At 37.4% G+C, this 15,595-nt stretch overlaps 1 protein-coding gene and 1 pseudogene across 1 annotated transcript; one reads left to right on the top strand and one right to left on the bottom strand.

The window, feature by feature from the left end:
• Positions 1–526: 526 nt before the first annotated feature.
• On the bottom strand, positions 527–8,405 carry LOC125866744 (F-box/FBD/LRR-repeat protein At1g13570-like). Its single transcript, XM_049547089.1, has 2 exons — positions 8,266–8,405; positions 527–1,992 (listed from the first exon to the last, which is right to left on the bottom strand). The coding sequence occupies exon 2, from the start codon at positions 1,968–1,970 to the stop codon at positions 684–686; it is 1,287 nt and encodes a 428-aa protein (XP_049403046.1). The 5' UTR covers positions 1,971–1,992; positions 8,266–8,405; the 3' UTR covers positions 527–683.
• Positions 8,406–9,754: 1,349 nt separating this feature from the next.
• Positions 9,755–10,345, top strand: LOC125868760 (uncharacterized; annotated as a pseudogene).
• Positions 10,346–15,595: the final 5,250 nt, after the last annotated feature.

Here is a 15,595-nt window from a genome sequence, read left to right as displayed (position 1 = left end):
TTAAAAAGTAATCAGGTGGTAATTACACCATGTAATTACCAGCAATTCAAAGCCTTTGCCTGTGAATTGTAAAATGTAATTACCCCCTGTCAATTACACCAATTACCTGCTGACCAAGTAATTACCTGTCTAACCAAACAGGACAAGACAGTGCAATTACACAAATTACACAAAATCCAATTACCAGGGTGTCCTTCTAAATAGGCCCTAAGTCGTTTAGTAATCCCAGCATCCAAATAATTTCAGTTACAGTTGTAGCTATACATCTCAGCTTCTGCTGAGCTTCTGAGTTTAATCAGCAGATGAATGTCTATGGTAAACGTGAATTTCAAGGAATGTTGTAGCTTTTTAACAGGTTTGCAAATTGTTTCAAGTATTGATTGTTCAGATAGTATCACAAAATTTTGGTGCCTGATTTAACAGTTGACTATAGATAGAACCTTAAGGTAAACACAAAACAATCTCCAACAAGTAAATAGTCTGTTATGTAAAAAAAAATTACTCAGTATTTTTGCCTCCATTGGGATTTGAACCTAAGAGCTAAGGAATAATATTAGTTGAATACAAGAACGACAAACTAAAATTCCAGAAGTATAAATATCCATGGCTAACATGCACTTGAAGCTTAATAATACAGGATCCTCTACACAAGAATCAAGATGATGAGAAAGAGGGTCCCTGGCCTATTTTTTTTTATGGTTCACATATATTTGCAATTTAGGAGATGCCCGAGGGAACCCCATCAACTCCTTTGAGAATTTGCTTTCATGAACACTTTCTGCATCTTCATTAAGGACGGTTTTCAGGAGTAGAGGTGCAGAGGCAAGTATAAACCTTACAAAGAACATTTCAGTTGTTGAACCATGGAACTTTTTTATTATCAATCTTTGAAGCTTGTGGAATAGTCCTAGTGTCCTGTAGGTTGGTCCTTCAAAATGGTTTACATTTACTTCCATGACACCTTTCTTCTTGGAGCTCAACTCAAAAAGGAGGCTATCCAAATTGGGAGAAATTCTAAGCATTCCTAGAAGAGCAAATATATGATCTTCATCATCAAAATCAAACTCATATAATGCGAGAGTCCTCAAGTTGTTGAGGTATGTGGGGAGCCTCTCTGCTTCAGTAGTAACAGACTTGAGGTAGTAAGTGTGCAGACCAAAATTACGAACTTCAGGCCAGCACTTGAGAAGATAGGTCATGTTTATCGGTTTATCTTGATTTGTTATTGACGATGCAAGTATAACTGTTGTCAGCATCCGACAGTCCATGTAATGACCCAACTCAAGGGTTTTGGTTCTAATGGTAAGGAATGATATTTGGGAAAGTTTTGGAGCATATATGTTCGAGTTAGGAAAACCACTACACAACTTAACTTGCAGAATCACAAGATCTGGCATCCACAAGAAAGAAGTTGCAACATCTAAACGTAAGACGACTTTAAGTAGTGAAAGGTTTTTGAGCATGTGGAAACCCGTAAAGCTGCATGGCGGCCTGAAAATGCATTTGGACAGGGTCAAACTTTCTAGTTTATTTATGCCGTACAGGCAGGAAGGCAATTTATAAGGAGCATTGTTGAGAATCAGACGATCCTTGTCTAGATTCTCAAGGGTGAGATCCATGATACCGTTTCTTGACAACAAAAGCATCCATTCATCAATAACTGAGTGCTGAGAAGAAGGTATTGATGAGATATTGACGAGGAATGTCTTAATGGCTCCACAATGTTGCAACAGAATTGTATTAATGACGTCTATTATTAATGGCTTGTTGTGGCAAAAGTCAGCAGAAAATACAAGCTTGGGAATTGAAACCCAAATATGTTTCCACGGTCTAGACAAAACACTCATTCTTGCCGCTTCTTCCACAGATAAGTGCTCCTGAATCTGGTGTTTGACATTAATAGGGAGATCTGTAAGTCTATCAAGTTTGTCCCTTTCAACTTTAAGTTTCTTAAAGCAGCTACTGATCATTGCCACTTTGAATTCTGAATAGCTGGAAAGAAAAAAAAAGGTCAGAATATAAGATTATAAACATGCTTCAACCTCATGTCTACCACAATAATCCCATGGGGCAATGAATCTAAGAGCCTGTTTGGATTAACTTATTTTAAGTGTTTTAAGCCAAAAGTTTTTTATGCACTTTTAAAGTGTTTGACTAAAATTAAAAAAAGTGTTTTTAACTTGTTTTTAAGACAAAAATATAAAAATAAGCAAAGTCTAACTTATGGATTTTGGCTTATAAACCAAAAGTTGAATAATTGTTAAACAACAGAGGCTAGACTTCAGACTTGGTATTTATTGAAATTCTAGTAGTTTTCACGTAGTCGCAAAAAAGAATGCTGATGGACCACCGATGCCGGTATCACTACAGAGACCCAACCAAGAGCCCGCCACTGTTACCACCAGATCCCGTCTTAAATCCCCAAGCTTTTCCACCTCTTCCAACTGCTGACAACGCTGAATTGGGCAAAACCCACCCTCACAATAATTCCACAATTACCACCGTTCTAGCTCCAATTGCAGAATCTTCAACAAATTTTACAAAACTCCTAGCTGGTTTCAATCATGGAGGTGGGATAACAAGAGTCAAACTACCTCACCGACCATATGCAATTATTTCAGGAAAACCTACAGTTAGTTTCACACAAGAAGAGGATGACCAACTTGCTGCTACATGTCGATTGACAATTATAGGAAGTTTCCCAGAACTAGACCTGCTATAGATAGAATCCGAACAGATTTCAAACGATCTATACCAGCTCGAGGAGAAGTACAGATTGGAGCCTATAATTTACGGCATGTCTTCACTGATTTTGACCTAGAGGAGGACTATAGAAGTGTCTATAGTAGGAACTTCCTTACTATTTGTAACATACAAATGAAATTACTCACTTGGACAAAAGACTTCAAACCAGCGATGGAAACTACCCTTGCGCCAGTTTGGATAAATCTACTGAATCTCAAATGGCACTACTTCGAATGTGATGCCCTTTGTAGGATAGTAGAGCCCATAGGCATCTCAATAATCACTGATAAGGCTACACTCTCAGAGAGTAGACCAACTACTGCCAAGGTGAAAGTTGAGATCGATGTCACATAACCACTCCTTAATGAAGTTGTGATGAAATTAAAACTACTTCCAGCAAGCTGAAGAAGATTATACAGAAGACTGAGTATGAAACTATTCTGGAGTACTGCAAACATTGTAAAATTCAGGGACATAGTGATCTGAAGTGTAGGATGGCACATCCTGAACTTAGAAAGTTACATGGTTGTTCAAAAGGGGAACAAGGAAGTTGTAGCTCAAAATCCTCGAGAAGATAGAAACACCGCAAAAAATGCTATGCAAATAGATTCCAGTGGTCAGAAAGAGGATAAAACTGCCAAAGGGAAGGAAGCAAATAAGACAGGACACTCACAAACCATGGAAATTGAAACACATGAAGATACAGAAGGTTGGCAAACAGTACCGAAAGGAAGAGGCAGAAACAGAACAAACAAGAGTACTAATGTATTTACTGACCAGCAGACTAGTAATAATGAGACAATGCATATGAAAGACGATGAGACAAAAGTGACGGCAATGTGTGAAGAAAGTACAGCTAAAGCAACAATCCCCCAAACACAAAGGGACGCCAGCAAACAATGGACAATTGACTCTATTCAGGCTCACAAAAACAAAATTCCCCATGCGGAAAGCAAAAATGACTCCGGATACAACAAAAAGAGGAAGAACAAAGCTCATAGAAAACATTCACACTTTGGAAAGTCTAATCCACCATATGAAAGGAAGGTTAAAGGAGGGAAAAACCATGAGGAAAACAACACTATTAAAAGTGGTGATCTCACCCATAGTAATTCAAATGACTATCTCAATTTGATTGGTAAAGTTGTAGATATGAGAATGGATTTGGGTGAAACAGCTCACCAGGGCAGACCACCACAAGTGGCACCTAGCATGGAAGAGGGACACCTCAAGATATCGATAAGTCTCAGGAAAAGATGAAACATCCAGACCCTAGAGAGAGCCCCAACACTTCTAATATTATTGCAGCTGATCTGTTAGACTTTCCTGACAGAGAACTTGATTCTACAACCACTGATACCACAAATCAGAAAGAAAAGGGTGAAGTTAATAAGTACGAGCACTTTGAGACAGATTCTGATGAAGAAGTGGAAGACACTCAATCCTTGATTGACTATAACTCAGTTTCAGGTGGAGATAACCTCGCCATGACCAATCTGTACCTTCAGCAGATATGGACATGGCTATATCTTGGGACATACAAAACTTTGATGGGCTTACTCCCTGCGGGACGTGTAAGTCTAAAAACAAAAAGAACATAGATCTCACGCCTATAGTTTCCAATGATTAACACCATATTTTGGAACATCAGGAGCATTAAAGCACACTGTGCCTATGAAAGGCTCAGAACTCTTACCAACCAACACAAAGTCTCTTTTATCAGTCTCCAAGAACCTTTTGGGAATAAGAATGAGATGACTACCTATATGAGGCACCTTGGGATGGCTGGTTGCCACTCCAACATTAACAACAAAATATGGATTTTCTGGAAATCAGATTTCGGGGTTGATATTATCGAGCATACTGATCAACAAGTGTCTTGTAATATCACTCAGCTCACGACCTCTACGGTTTTCTACCTCACATCTGTGTATGCTAAATGTAGAACTTCCTTTAGAAGACCTTTATGGGAACAAATTCAGACCTTGGCAAACAGATCTCAGGGGCATTGAAAAAGCTTCGATTTCTACAATAGAAAACAGACATCCAAAAGGGGACTGAAAATGCTCTCAGGCATGAAACCAAAAACCTTCTCTCTCTTGCTTCCTAGGAGGGAGAAACGTCTTCTCTGGCACTCCTTACCAGAAAACCTCTCTCTCACCTCCCTGAGTTATCACCTTCTGTAGTTACTCTCTTTCTTTTCCCCTCCTTTGAACATTTCTCTCAACCAGAAACTCTATTTTTAAGGATGGAGGACAACAGGATCTATTTCAACGCAGGGTTTAAGTCATTCGATATTGCAAGGTGGGAAATGGCAAGTCTGAATGGGTAGAAAGGAGTAGGAAGATGATGCGAAGGTCCACTGTGAGCAGAAAAGCTATGGATTGGATATGCTTTTGTATGAAAGAAGCATCGAAAGATCAGAAGGAGATCAGAAGATTAGGAGATGGAGATTTTCAGAAAAGGCATCGGACCTTTTTGCACTAGAAAGAGCAATCAACATGAGATATTTATAAGCATAATCTCATTAAATGGAGGGGGAAGGTCTGGCTTAATTATTCCAGAGCTAACATTGAATGTTGGATGGATGGATATTGCATTAAAGATAGAAAGGTTCATTAAATGGCAGAGGAGGTATAGATTCCTCCACAAGAGGTCAAGTACCCTTTTGTAGCAATTGTACAAGAGAGTAAATGGCAATCAAAGTCTACATACTGCTGAGATAAAGAGTAGGAATGGAAACATAAAAGTGACTGATAGAATGGACGGACGATCAGGAAGATAGCCTACTCAAGAGATGTGTAGTTGGTTATTGCGGAGAGGAGTTGAAGGAAAAGCCAACACTTGCTGACATTAGAAGGTGGTCCTCAACAAATGGGAAGAAAGCATATGGCGTCAACATCTACAATTTGCTGGCGACTCATTTCTGCTTGAGTTTCCAAACAGACGCATGGCGGAGCAAACCTTACAAGGGCAATGGAGATGGAAGAATTGCAGCTTCCATCTGGAATGGTGGAACCCCTTAATAGGAAGCATCCCAAACTCCTTAACATGCAAAGAAACTTGGATCAGAGTGGTTGGCATTCCCCTGCACTTGTGGTCTCAGAAAGTCTTCCAAGAATTTGGAGAAGCCTGTGGAGGACAGAATGCAATTGAGGAAGAAACATAACTAAAAAATCACATGAAGTGGGCAAGGATTCTGGTGGCTAGCAACAGTAGGAAAATACCCAAGGAGGTCTCCATAGAACGGAACAGAATTACTTACCACTTTCCTATATGAGTGGAGTGCAAACCAAGGTTTGAAATAGCAGCGGAATCAGGTTATGGAACCAATGGAGAAGAAATACAATGTTTTACCCAGGGATAATCCAAAGTGCAAGCTGTAATTCTGTACTAGAATCCCATCAATTAAGGGATTCTAGTCAGAAACAACATGTGGGTTGTAAGAGAAAGACAACTGGAGGGGAAAGGTTCAATGAGACATGTGACTTGCAGATGACTCGTTTAAATTCGAAATCAGATTGGGGCCTCTTGTCCAGGCCCAAGAGTACTAAGCCCCAGAAAAGAAGTATAAGCCAAGACAGAACTGGACAACAGATCTTTAATAAAATAGATGGAGGAAACAACCCAATAGTTATGAGAGAAGAAAATGCGATTGTAGAAAATGAAGCAAGAGGGTCTTCTGAAAAAAAATCAAGTAAAAGAAGAACAAAAGCACGCAGAACTGTTAGATAACAACAATGGGGGAACAGAATGATAAAAACAGTGATAGTGAAGAACTGGGAAATATGCAGCAAATTGTTCACCTGGGGGAGCCAACTTCTATTAATTGCTATGCTTCTGGGTGTAGTAAAGAAGCAGAAGAGATCCTTTGTGGAAATACTTACCTGAGGGTCGCGGACCTAAGACTAAAGATTTGTGAAGCCCTCAGGAACGACCAATAGAACTGGCAGGAATGGGATCACGACATTCCTCATGATGTATTGGCCCATATAGATAATATGAATATTCGGTTACGAGAAAATGAGCCAGATTAACCTGTTTGGTCTCTTGATAACAGAGGGAACAAAAAAGATGGATTAATTTCAAAACATGGCACAAGAAGGTTCCTTTCAAGATATGTTTCATTGTTTGGAGAGCCTTGAGGAATAAAATTCCTACAGATGATAGTCTTTAGATTTGGGATTCCTATTCAATCTAGGTGCTTCTGTTGTGGTAGTCTAGGAGCTGAAACTCTTGACCACCTATTTTGTAGTGGTACTTTTGCCAAAGATCTTTGGAAATCTCTCTGTGGCCTCCTTGAGATTGGTTATTCTAATAATACTTACAGACAGATTATGATAAATTGGTGGAAACACAACTGCTAATCCTGTCACTAGTTTCATTACTGTCAGCCTCCCTATCATTGCCACTTGGGAAATTTGGAGATCAAGATGTGGTACAAAATAAGGTACTGAAAAACCGAATGTTGAGAGATCACTATCTCTAATTGCTTACCCACTGTCCCAACTGATTACTAACCAGTTCAGTAAGGTGAAACTGAACTCCTCCTGTTATGCTATCACTACTCTGTTATCTAGTGTTATTCAGTACAAAACTACTTTTTTTTATAAAATGGACTAACCCTTCTAACCATTTTCTCAAGCTTAACTCTAATGGTAGCTGTAGATTTGGCAAATGTGGAGGTGGACTGGAGGCATTTTTAGAGATTATGAGGGACATCTGGTAATGACTTATTCACTTGTCCTAGGTCAAGGCACCAGGGCAGAAGTTGTTGCTCTTCTTTATGGACTCATATGGTGCACAGAAAGAGGACATACAAGATTGATAGCCGAGTGAATCCAAAATGTTAGTTGATTGTATAGGGACTAATCAAACTCCATGGAAGATACTTAATGAAGTTAGCAGGATCAAAGAAATGCTCAATCAACATCAAATCCACATTCAACAATGCTTTAGAGAGGCTAATCAAGTAGATGGCAAATTAGCTACCTTGAGTTATGATCAAGTTGACTAAAGGAGTTATGATCTCACTTCGACTAAAGAATTGAATACTCAACATTCAATGATCTCCCCTCTCATGTGGGGCCTTCCTTCAACTCGAATAGTTCACTTAAGTAGAACTGACATTACTTTTATCCATTATATTGTGCATTTACCTCGTATCAAACTGTACTAAGGATAGACATGTCTATTTTTAGGGAAAAATCAAAGAGTTGGAAATAGATCAACCCCAGCTCAAATATACTTTTAGCAAAGTTTTGGTTATGAATAAAATGTCAGTTTGATTAAAAAAAAATAGATTCACATACTTTTATGATGTTACAAAAATTAAAGCCTACAAAATCTGAAACAACTACTTGGGACGCAAACGGTAATTTATAAATTAAGAAAACTTTTTGGTTAATATTTAGATCCAAAATCATCTACGTAATACGAAACAGATAAATTATAATTAACTTTGTAGAGTTATCTTCGAATTCAACCATGTACAAAGGGAAAGGAAAAGAAGCGAAATACCTACGATTTGAAGAATGCTTCAGGATACAACGGCGGAAGGCGGTGTGTATAGATATATATGATTTGATGAAGGATTGAGGGATTCGACTGTCATTCGGATCGGGAGTTACCTCTAGTGTTTGATTGGATTCGGTCTTCCTTTTTTGTTGGTTCCACCTAAATTAGGATTTGGTCTTTGCATATTAGCGTTTTTTTCTTTTATTTTTGTGATAATGATACTTGAGACAATTAAATGAAATATGTCAATTAAGTTTGAGTTTTGTTTTTTTGTGACATTTTGATCAAAAAATGATCAAATTCACTTTAAAATGTAATTAAGTAAGTCTGGGATCAAATTAATATTTTCAAAACTTTCTAATCTTTCATAAAATACAAAAAAACACTTTAATTTCAACTTTTATAATTCTATCCAAACCATTTTAAAAAAAAGTACAACAAAATATAATTTTCTCTTCTTCCTCTCCCAACGTTCTCTCTTCTCTTCTTCTTCTTCCTTAGCAAATCCAAAAATCCAACTATCAAAACAAATATTCTCCCCCATTATCTTATCTTCCTCCTCATCTCCGGCCGTGACTCTCTCTTCTTTCTGAACTGAAGATTGTGTTCGACTTAAAATGGGCAAGTCATTTTTTTGAAAGATTTTACAATTTTCGAACAGTACTAAGTTTTTTTCTTGGGTTAATGAACAATAAATCGTTCTATAGATGTGAAAATTGAATAATAGTGTAATGGTACCTATTATTATTTTTTTTTGAAAGAAAATCAACAAACCGAAAAAAGCCCTCATTTTGAGGAAATGTATATGTATTGTTAACATTCAGTGAAAATTCATTTTTTGTTCCTTTTGTTGTTTTTTTGTGATCATTTTGTTCATATGATTTTAGAAATATAGTCTTGTTCAGTTGTCCAACATATATTTCATTTGTTGAAAGATGTGTCGTATGTTGCTACATTTTAGTGATATGTTGGTATATATTTCAACAGAGTTGTCATATGTTGGAACATATCAGCTATGTGTTATGGCAACAAAATGGTCATATGTAGTAACATAAGATTCATTTGTGGCACATGAAGATTCATGTGTGGCCACATAAGATTCATTTGTGGCAACATAGTATCCATCTGTGTCAACATAAGTATAAATTGCTACCCATTATTATTTTATAATCAATTGTAAACTCTCAACCTTTTTTTATTTACCTTGTAGATGAAATGATACAAGAAGCTTCATCCATGACAACAACTCAATCTTTTATTGGTGTTGCTTCCTCTTCTAACATCAAATGCTATTTTTGTCTATGTGAAGAATGTGAGCAGTAACATGATTATTTTATTAGTCGTGTTAAAGAACTCACTGATATTTTTAAGGAAATGACTTATAATATTGATGTCCATACATTCAAGAAGATTTCACAACCTTTGAAGGGGAGGAGGTTGAAAAAATCTATTTCTTAATCACTATCTATAATTAGTGAAAGAAAAAAAATCAATGACTACTGCTCCAGTATCACACTCAAACCCAAAAGGCAAGAAGAAGGAGAAAGAGGAGGAGGAGAAGGAGAAGGAGCAGGAGAATGAGGAGCATGAGAAGGAGGAGGAGAAGGAGAAGGAGAAGGAGAATGAGAAGGAGCAAGAGAAAGAGAAGGAGAAGGAGAAGGACAAAGTGAAAAAGAAAGCGAAAGAGAAAGAGAAGAAAGTCAAAGTCATCAGTTGTGATGTGAAGCAACAATATCCATTTGAAGGTTTTAACATTGACGGCGAGGGTTCAACTGAACTAATGTCATCCTTCTCGCAATGGATAAACGAGGGTCTTTACAAACATCACGCAAAAAAGTAAAATCGTTCAACTATTATTAGTATTTCTTCTTGTTGTCCACTAAATAATTATTTATAATGATTACACAATTGTAGAAGAAACAAGGACGATCACTGCTTAACCAATTGCTCGGATCTTGAGTTCAAACAACTTGATTTTGTAATTGCATTTTCAAAGAAAAAGGATTGATTTTACGTAATGTCTCAACCCAATAAGTGTTGGACTGATCAGGTAAATCCATGCCCACTTTTATCTTTTGATTAAGACATGAATACATACAAATAAATTGATACAGAAATACACTTGTTGATGCATCTGTGCAACATGTGAATGTCATTTTATACTATTTACAGAAGAAGTTGAAGCAACAGAGTCATTCTAAATATCGATATACCACTACTAATTATTTTTTCAAAACATACATTGATAATGCCAGTGTTGTTTCTGAATATGAGAATAAAATCGTTAGCACTATCAAAGGGTTTGGTATACCTGGTGGACTGCCCTGGCACCTCATCTAGGACTAAGAGAAAATTGTGCTTCGAAATTCAAAAATTGTCTACTTTGTTGCCAAAGTACCTTGAATTTTTTTTATCAAAAAGACCGAACCAACTGGTCAGTTATTGAATCTTACCAAGAAAAGAACAAATCTCACCCATTCGAAGTCAGACATGTTACTGGTATTGTCACGCCCCGAGCTACCCCCGAGACGCGGACACGGGACCTAGGACCACAAGTGATCCCAAGCTAACCCTGCTGGCATGATCATGAGCATACTAAAGAAAATAAACTGATGCGGAAGCTAATTCATAAATAAATCTGAAAAGATGGGGAATACCCATATACTATAACTGAGATATATGAAATCTGAGAGTTTAATACAAAAGAAATATCAAACTCAAAACACTAAGCTGAATCTAACTATGTCTGAAATAAGCCTCTAAACTGACTAGAAGTGCTGGGACAGGCCCCAGCTAAGTCTAGCAAAACTGAAACTAAGGGACTAAATACTGAAATGAAACTCATGACTATTGTCCTCGGAGAATGAGGACTCACCACTGATTCTGCTGAACTGAAGATCGGGAATCGATCTAAGCGTGATCTGGATGCTGAGAACCTGAACCTACATCACGAGAAGATGTAGCGCACGTATGCGTCAGTACTTGAAAGGTACTGAGCATGCAGGATAGAGTAAAGCTGAAAGAACATATAACTGAACAAAGCAATAAAGCAATGAAATAATCTGAACATGATATAGATACTGAAAATACTGAATACTGAGCTAACTGATGCAATGACCAAATTTATAACATGCTGAGACTGAATACTGACTGTACTGAAATATGGTCAATGCAATAGAGTCTGACTGAACTGTGGGAGCTACTAATAACCGACATAAAACCACATGAGCTAAATGTGGAGTCCGATGTATACGCCCCATCGAGAGGACCCAATATACCCTGCCAGAGGTATAGAGGCATGCTGGCGTGATCACTAAACTGATGTTGCCCACAGAGGGGACTTACACCTACGTGGCTCGTAGTTCTGGGACTATATGGGTACGCTGAAACCCTAGTCCAACTCGGTATTATGCTACTCCCAATAGATTAAGTGGTTAACACATTATGACTGAGTTTCTGTAAATACTGGATAGCTCGAAACTGAACATGCAAACTGAGAATGCAACAATTAATCTGATAATGATGCATTCATAAACTGAGGCATGTAAAACTGAATACTGAAATATCTGACCTAGCATGTGTAATTCAAGAACTAAAGAAATACATAGCTAGGGTTCTGAAATTCATGCGATAAACTGAGCAATAACATGATAATCTGATTTGGAACATTTAAATAACTAATTCATGATGATCTGCTATAATTCTAGAAACCCTAGGTCTGTTCATAATCATGGAATCAAGAATCTGACTGAATTCTAGGGACCTAATGGGCGAAAGGAACCCACTAGTGAAATCCCACATACCTGGTGACGAATTCCACGGAGAAATCTTTCGATTTCGGGGCTGGAACTGAAGAAACCTCGCTGCGTTCTTGAACTAGGGTTCTTGGCCTTTTTCTCCTTTCTTGCTTCTAATTCTTCTAAGTTTGATTAATGATTTGACTTGGATAAGTTCTAGTTATGTTTCTAGGCTTAAACTGATTAAAACCTCATGATTTAGGGTTTAAACGACGTATCTTAGGGGTTAAACGAAATAGGAAAAGACCAAAAGACCCTTGAATTAACTGCTGTCGGAGTGATCGACGGTTTGGACCTACGGTCCGTCAATCAATCCACGGACCGTCGATTGGGTCCGTAGGTTGAGTCTGCCCGACAGGGCTTCACTAAAACGGGCATAACTTTTTACTCGGAGGTCGGAATTTAGCAAACTCAGTGGCGTTGGAAAGATAATTCAATTATCTATCTAACCATAGGTCATGGGACACATAATTCATTTTGTGCTAAAATTTATGACCATCTGAAGTTGACCCATCAGAATTTTCAGCTAACTAGCTGCTATCCTTCGATCTACGGTCAGACCTACGGACCGTGGATCTAACGACGGTCCGTGCTGGTCAACCGTAGTTCATGTCAGAGGCTGGGTAAGGAGGCCTTGATCCACGGACACAGACCACGGACCGTGGTCTGATCTACGGACCGTGGGTTTGTCCGTGAGCCGAGACTTAACCAATTTTCTGAGCTAGCTGGGGAGGGGTTGCAGTGGCAAACCACGGACCACCAGCATGGACCGTGGTCTGACCTACGGTCCGTGGATGGCAACCGTGGGTTGCACCTGCAACTTCTCAAAATCTGCATTTTTGGTCCGTTTTGGATACGGGGTGTTACAGGTATTGCCCAACAAGCAAGCAATAGTTTGTAAGTATCACATTAATTTTTTTGTCTTACCACTATTGAAATATGATGTTATTATATTTTCTAATTGTGATACACCATGCAGAGATTGTGGATGTTTTGTTGCTGCATACGCTGAGTTTTTGAGTGATGGACTACAAGTACCATCTTATGGAATTAGTTCTGAAACCCTCCGCATGAGATATGCTTCACTCCTATGAAACTATGGGATTTTAAAGGCTCGAAGTGGCTATGTTAGTAACAATGAAGACCCACAGAGGCCTAGACCTAAAAAAGCAAAGTTCGATGAAAATGTTGTGGTTACCACCATTTGTTAGATTGATGGTTATGTATACCATTGTGAATTACCTTTTTGTTAATAAGTTGTATAAAACAATTGGTGAAATGTTCATTTTGGCTGATAATATTAATATTAATGATTATTATTATTTTTATTTTGTTGGAACAAATGTCAATTATGATGGAAATGAAGAAATGTGGTGTCTGTGGCAACATATATAACCTCTGTTGTAAGAAACACCACATAATTATGTGCATGTGCCCCCAACAGAAAGGATATATGTGGCAACATATGTCACAGAAAGAAGATATGTGGTAACATATGTCACATAAAGGAGATATGTGGCAACATTATATTGTCACCAATTGTTCATTTTTGTTGATAATATTAATATTAATGATTTGTTTTATTTTTTTATTTTGTTGGAACAAATGTCAATTATGATGAAAAGGAAGAAATGTGGTGTCTGTGGCAACATATATAACCTCTGTTGTAAAAAACACCAAAGAATTATCTGCATGTGCCTCAACAGAAAGGATATATGTGGCAACATATATATGTCACAGAAAGAAGATATGTGGTAACATATGTCACATAAATGAGATATGTAGCAACATTAAATTGTCACCAATTGTTCATTTTTCCTGATAATATTAATATTAATGATTATTATTATTATTATTATTTTGTTGGAACAAAAGTCAATTATGATGGAAAGGAAGAAATGTGGTGTCTGTCGCAATATATATGACCTTTGTTGTAAAAAATACCACACAATTATATCATGTGCCCCAACAGAAAGGATATATGTGGCAACATATGTCACACTTTGAATTGTCAAAATTCAAAAAGAATAATTAAAAAGGTTTAAAACAATCGTCCATTCATTTTTCCCTCTCTCCTCTCTCTCCTCTCCTCTATAAAAGGTCGTTTCATTTAATATTCCAAATTTAATTTATTTTTACTAATTTTCGTTTTCTTTTCTCTTCTTCCTTTCTCTCGTTCCATTGTTCCTTCACAGATCAAATTGTTGCGATATTTTCTACAACATCAGTGGTAATCTATTGCGATCCTCTTCTACAACAAGGTGTCGTTGCCCTCATCATTTCTAGTTTATCGTTGATATCTTCTTAGGTAAAATTTAATTAGGGTTTTGAAATACTTACTGGTATTAAATCCGGACTTTTTTAGTGATTTTATCACTTATTTGTTTGTAGGATGGTTGTGTTGTTATTCTTTTTGAAATATTATCTAATTTCAAAAAGCTTAACCCCAAAAAACACATTTTAAGATATACATATGTTGCCACATATAACATGTTTGTTGCAATTTTTTCAACAGAACGTGCATATGTTGTCACAAATGACGCTTCAAGGATAAGTTAATTATTAAAGACATGTCTATTGTCCTCAAAGTATGAGGACTCACCACTGAAGCTGTTGAATACGGGTTGAGAATCGAGCTATGCGTGATCTGGATGTTGAATACCTAAACCTACATCATGAAAAGATGTAGCGCAGAGTATGCGTCAGTACTCAAAATGTATTGAGCATGCAGGATATAGATAATAGCTAAACAAAGTATAAAAGTTGAACAAACATTACTGAGCAGTTCTTCCCATGGACCTTAAGTTGTCTAGAAGCATAAGTTATGACCATACATCGTTGCATCAACACACAACCTAGGCCGACCCTGGATATATCACAATAAATCACATAACCGTCTCACCATCTGATAGATTCAAGACAGGAGTTGTAGTCAACCTAGTCTTCAGTTTTGAGAAACTTTTCTCGCACTCATCTGACCACTGAAATTTGATTTTCTTCTAAGTTAACTTGGTCAATGGGAAAGCAATGGATGAAAATCCTTCAACAAGTCTCCTGTAATAACCAGCCAAACCCAAGAAACTTCTGATATCTGTTGGAGAGGTGGGTCTGGGCCATTGTTTCACTGCCTCTATTTTCTTAGAATCCACTTGAATTCCTTCGCTAGATACCACATGACCAAGGAAAGCGACTGACTGTAACCAGAATCCACATTTACTGAACTTAGAGAATAACTGACGATCCTTGAGAGTTTACAGAACAACTTTCAGATGAGCCGCATGCTCCTCCTCGTTCCGAAAATAAATGAGGATATCATCAATAAAGAAAATAACAAACAAATCCAAATATTGTTTGAACACCCTGTTCATTAAGTCCATCAAAGCTGCAGGAGCCCATTATTAATTTTGATATCGATAAATAAAGCACATAATATTGAAAAGAGTTAAAGGGAAATTAGTAAAAAAAAAAATTCTTTATTTATAATTTCTTGATGGGGCGTCTAACGGAAAAAATGGATAAGTAATATGAGACAAAGA

This window comes from Solanum stenotomum, chromosome 6 (genome assembly GCF_019186545.1).
Source record: "Solanum stenotomum isolate F172 chromosome 6, ASM1918654v1, whole genome shotgun sequence".
Lineage (NCBI taxonomy): Eukaryota > Viridiplantae > Streptophyta > Magnoliopsida > Solanales > Solanaceae > Solanum > Solanum stenotomum.
The sequence above is the reverse complement of the archived record's forward strand: the minus strand, read 5'-3'. Positions and strand labels throughout refer to the sequence as shown.

What these genes read in the sequence shown, in the direction of transcription:
- LOC125866744 (XM_049547089.1), bottom strand. Translation starts at nt 1,970, where the DNA reads ATGATCAGTAGCTGCTTTAAGAAACTTAAAGTTGAAAGGGACAAACTT.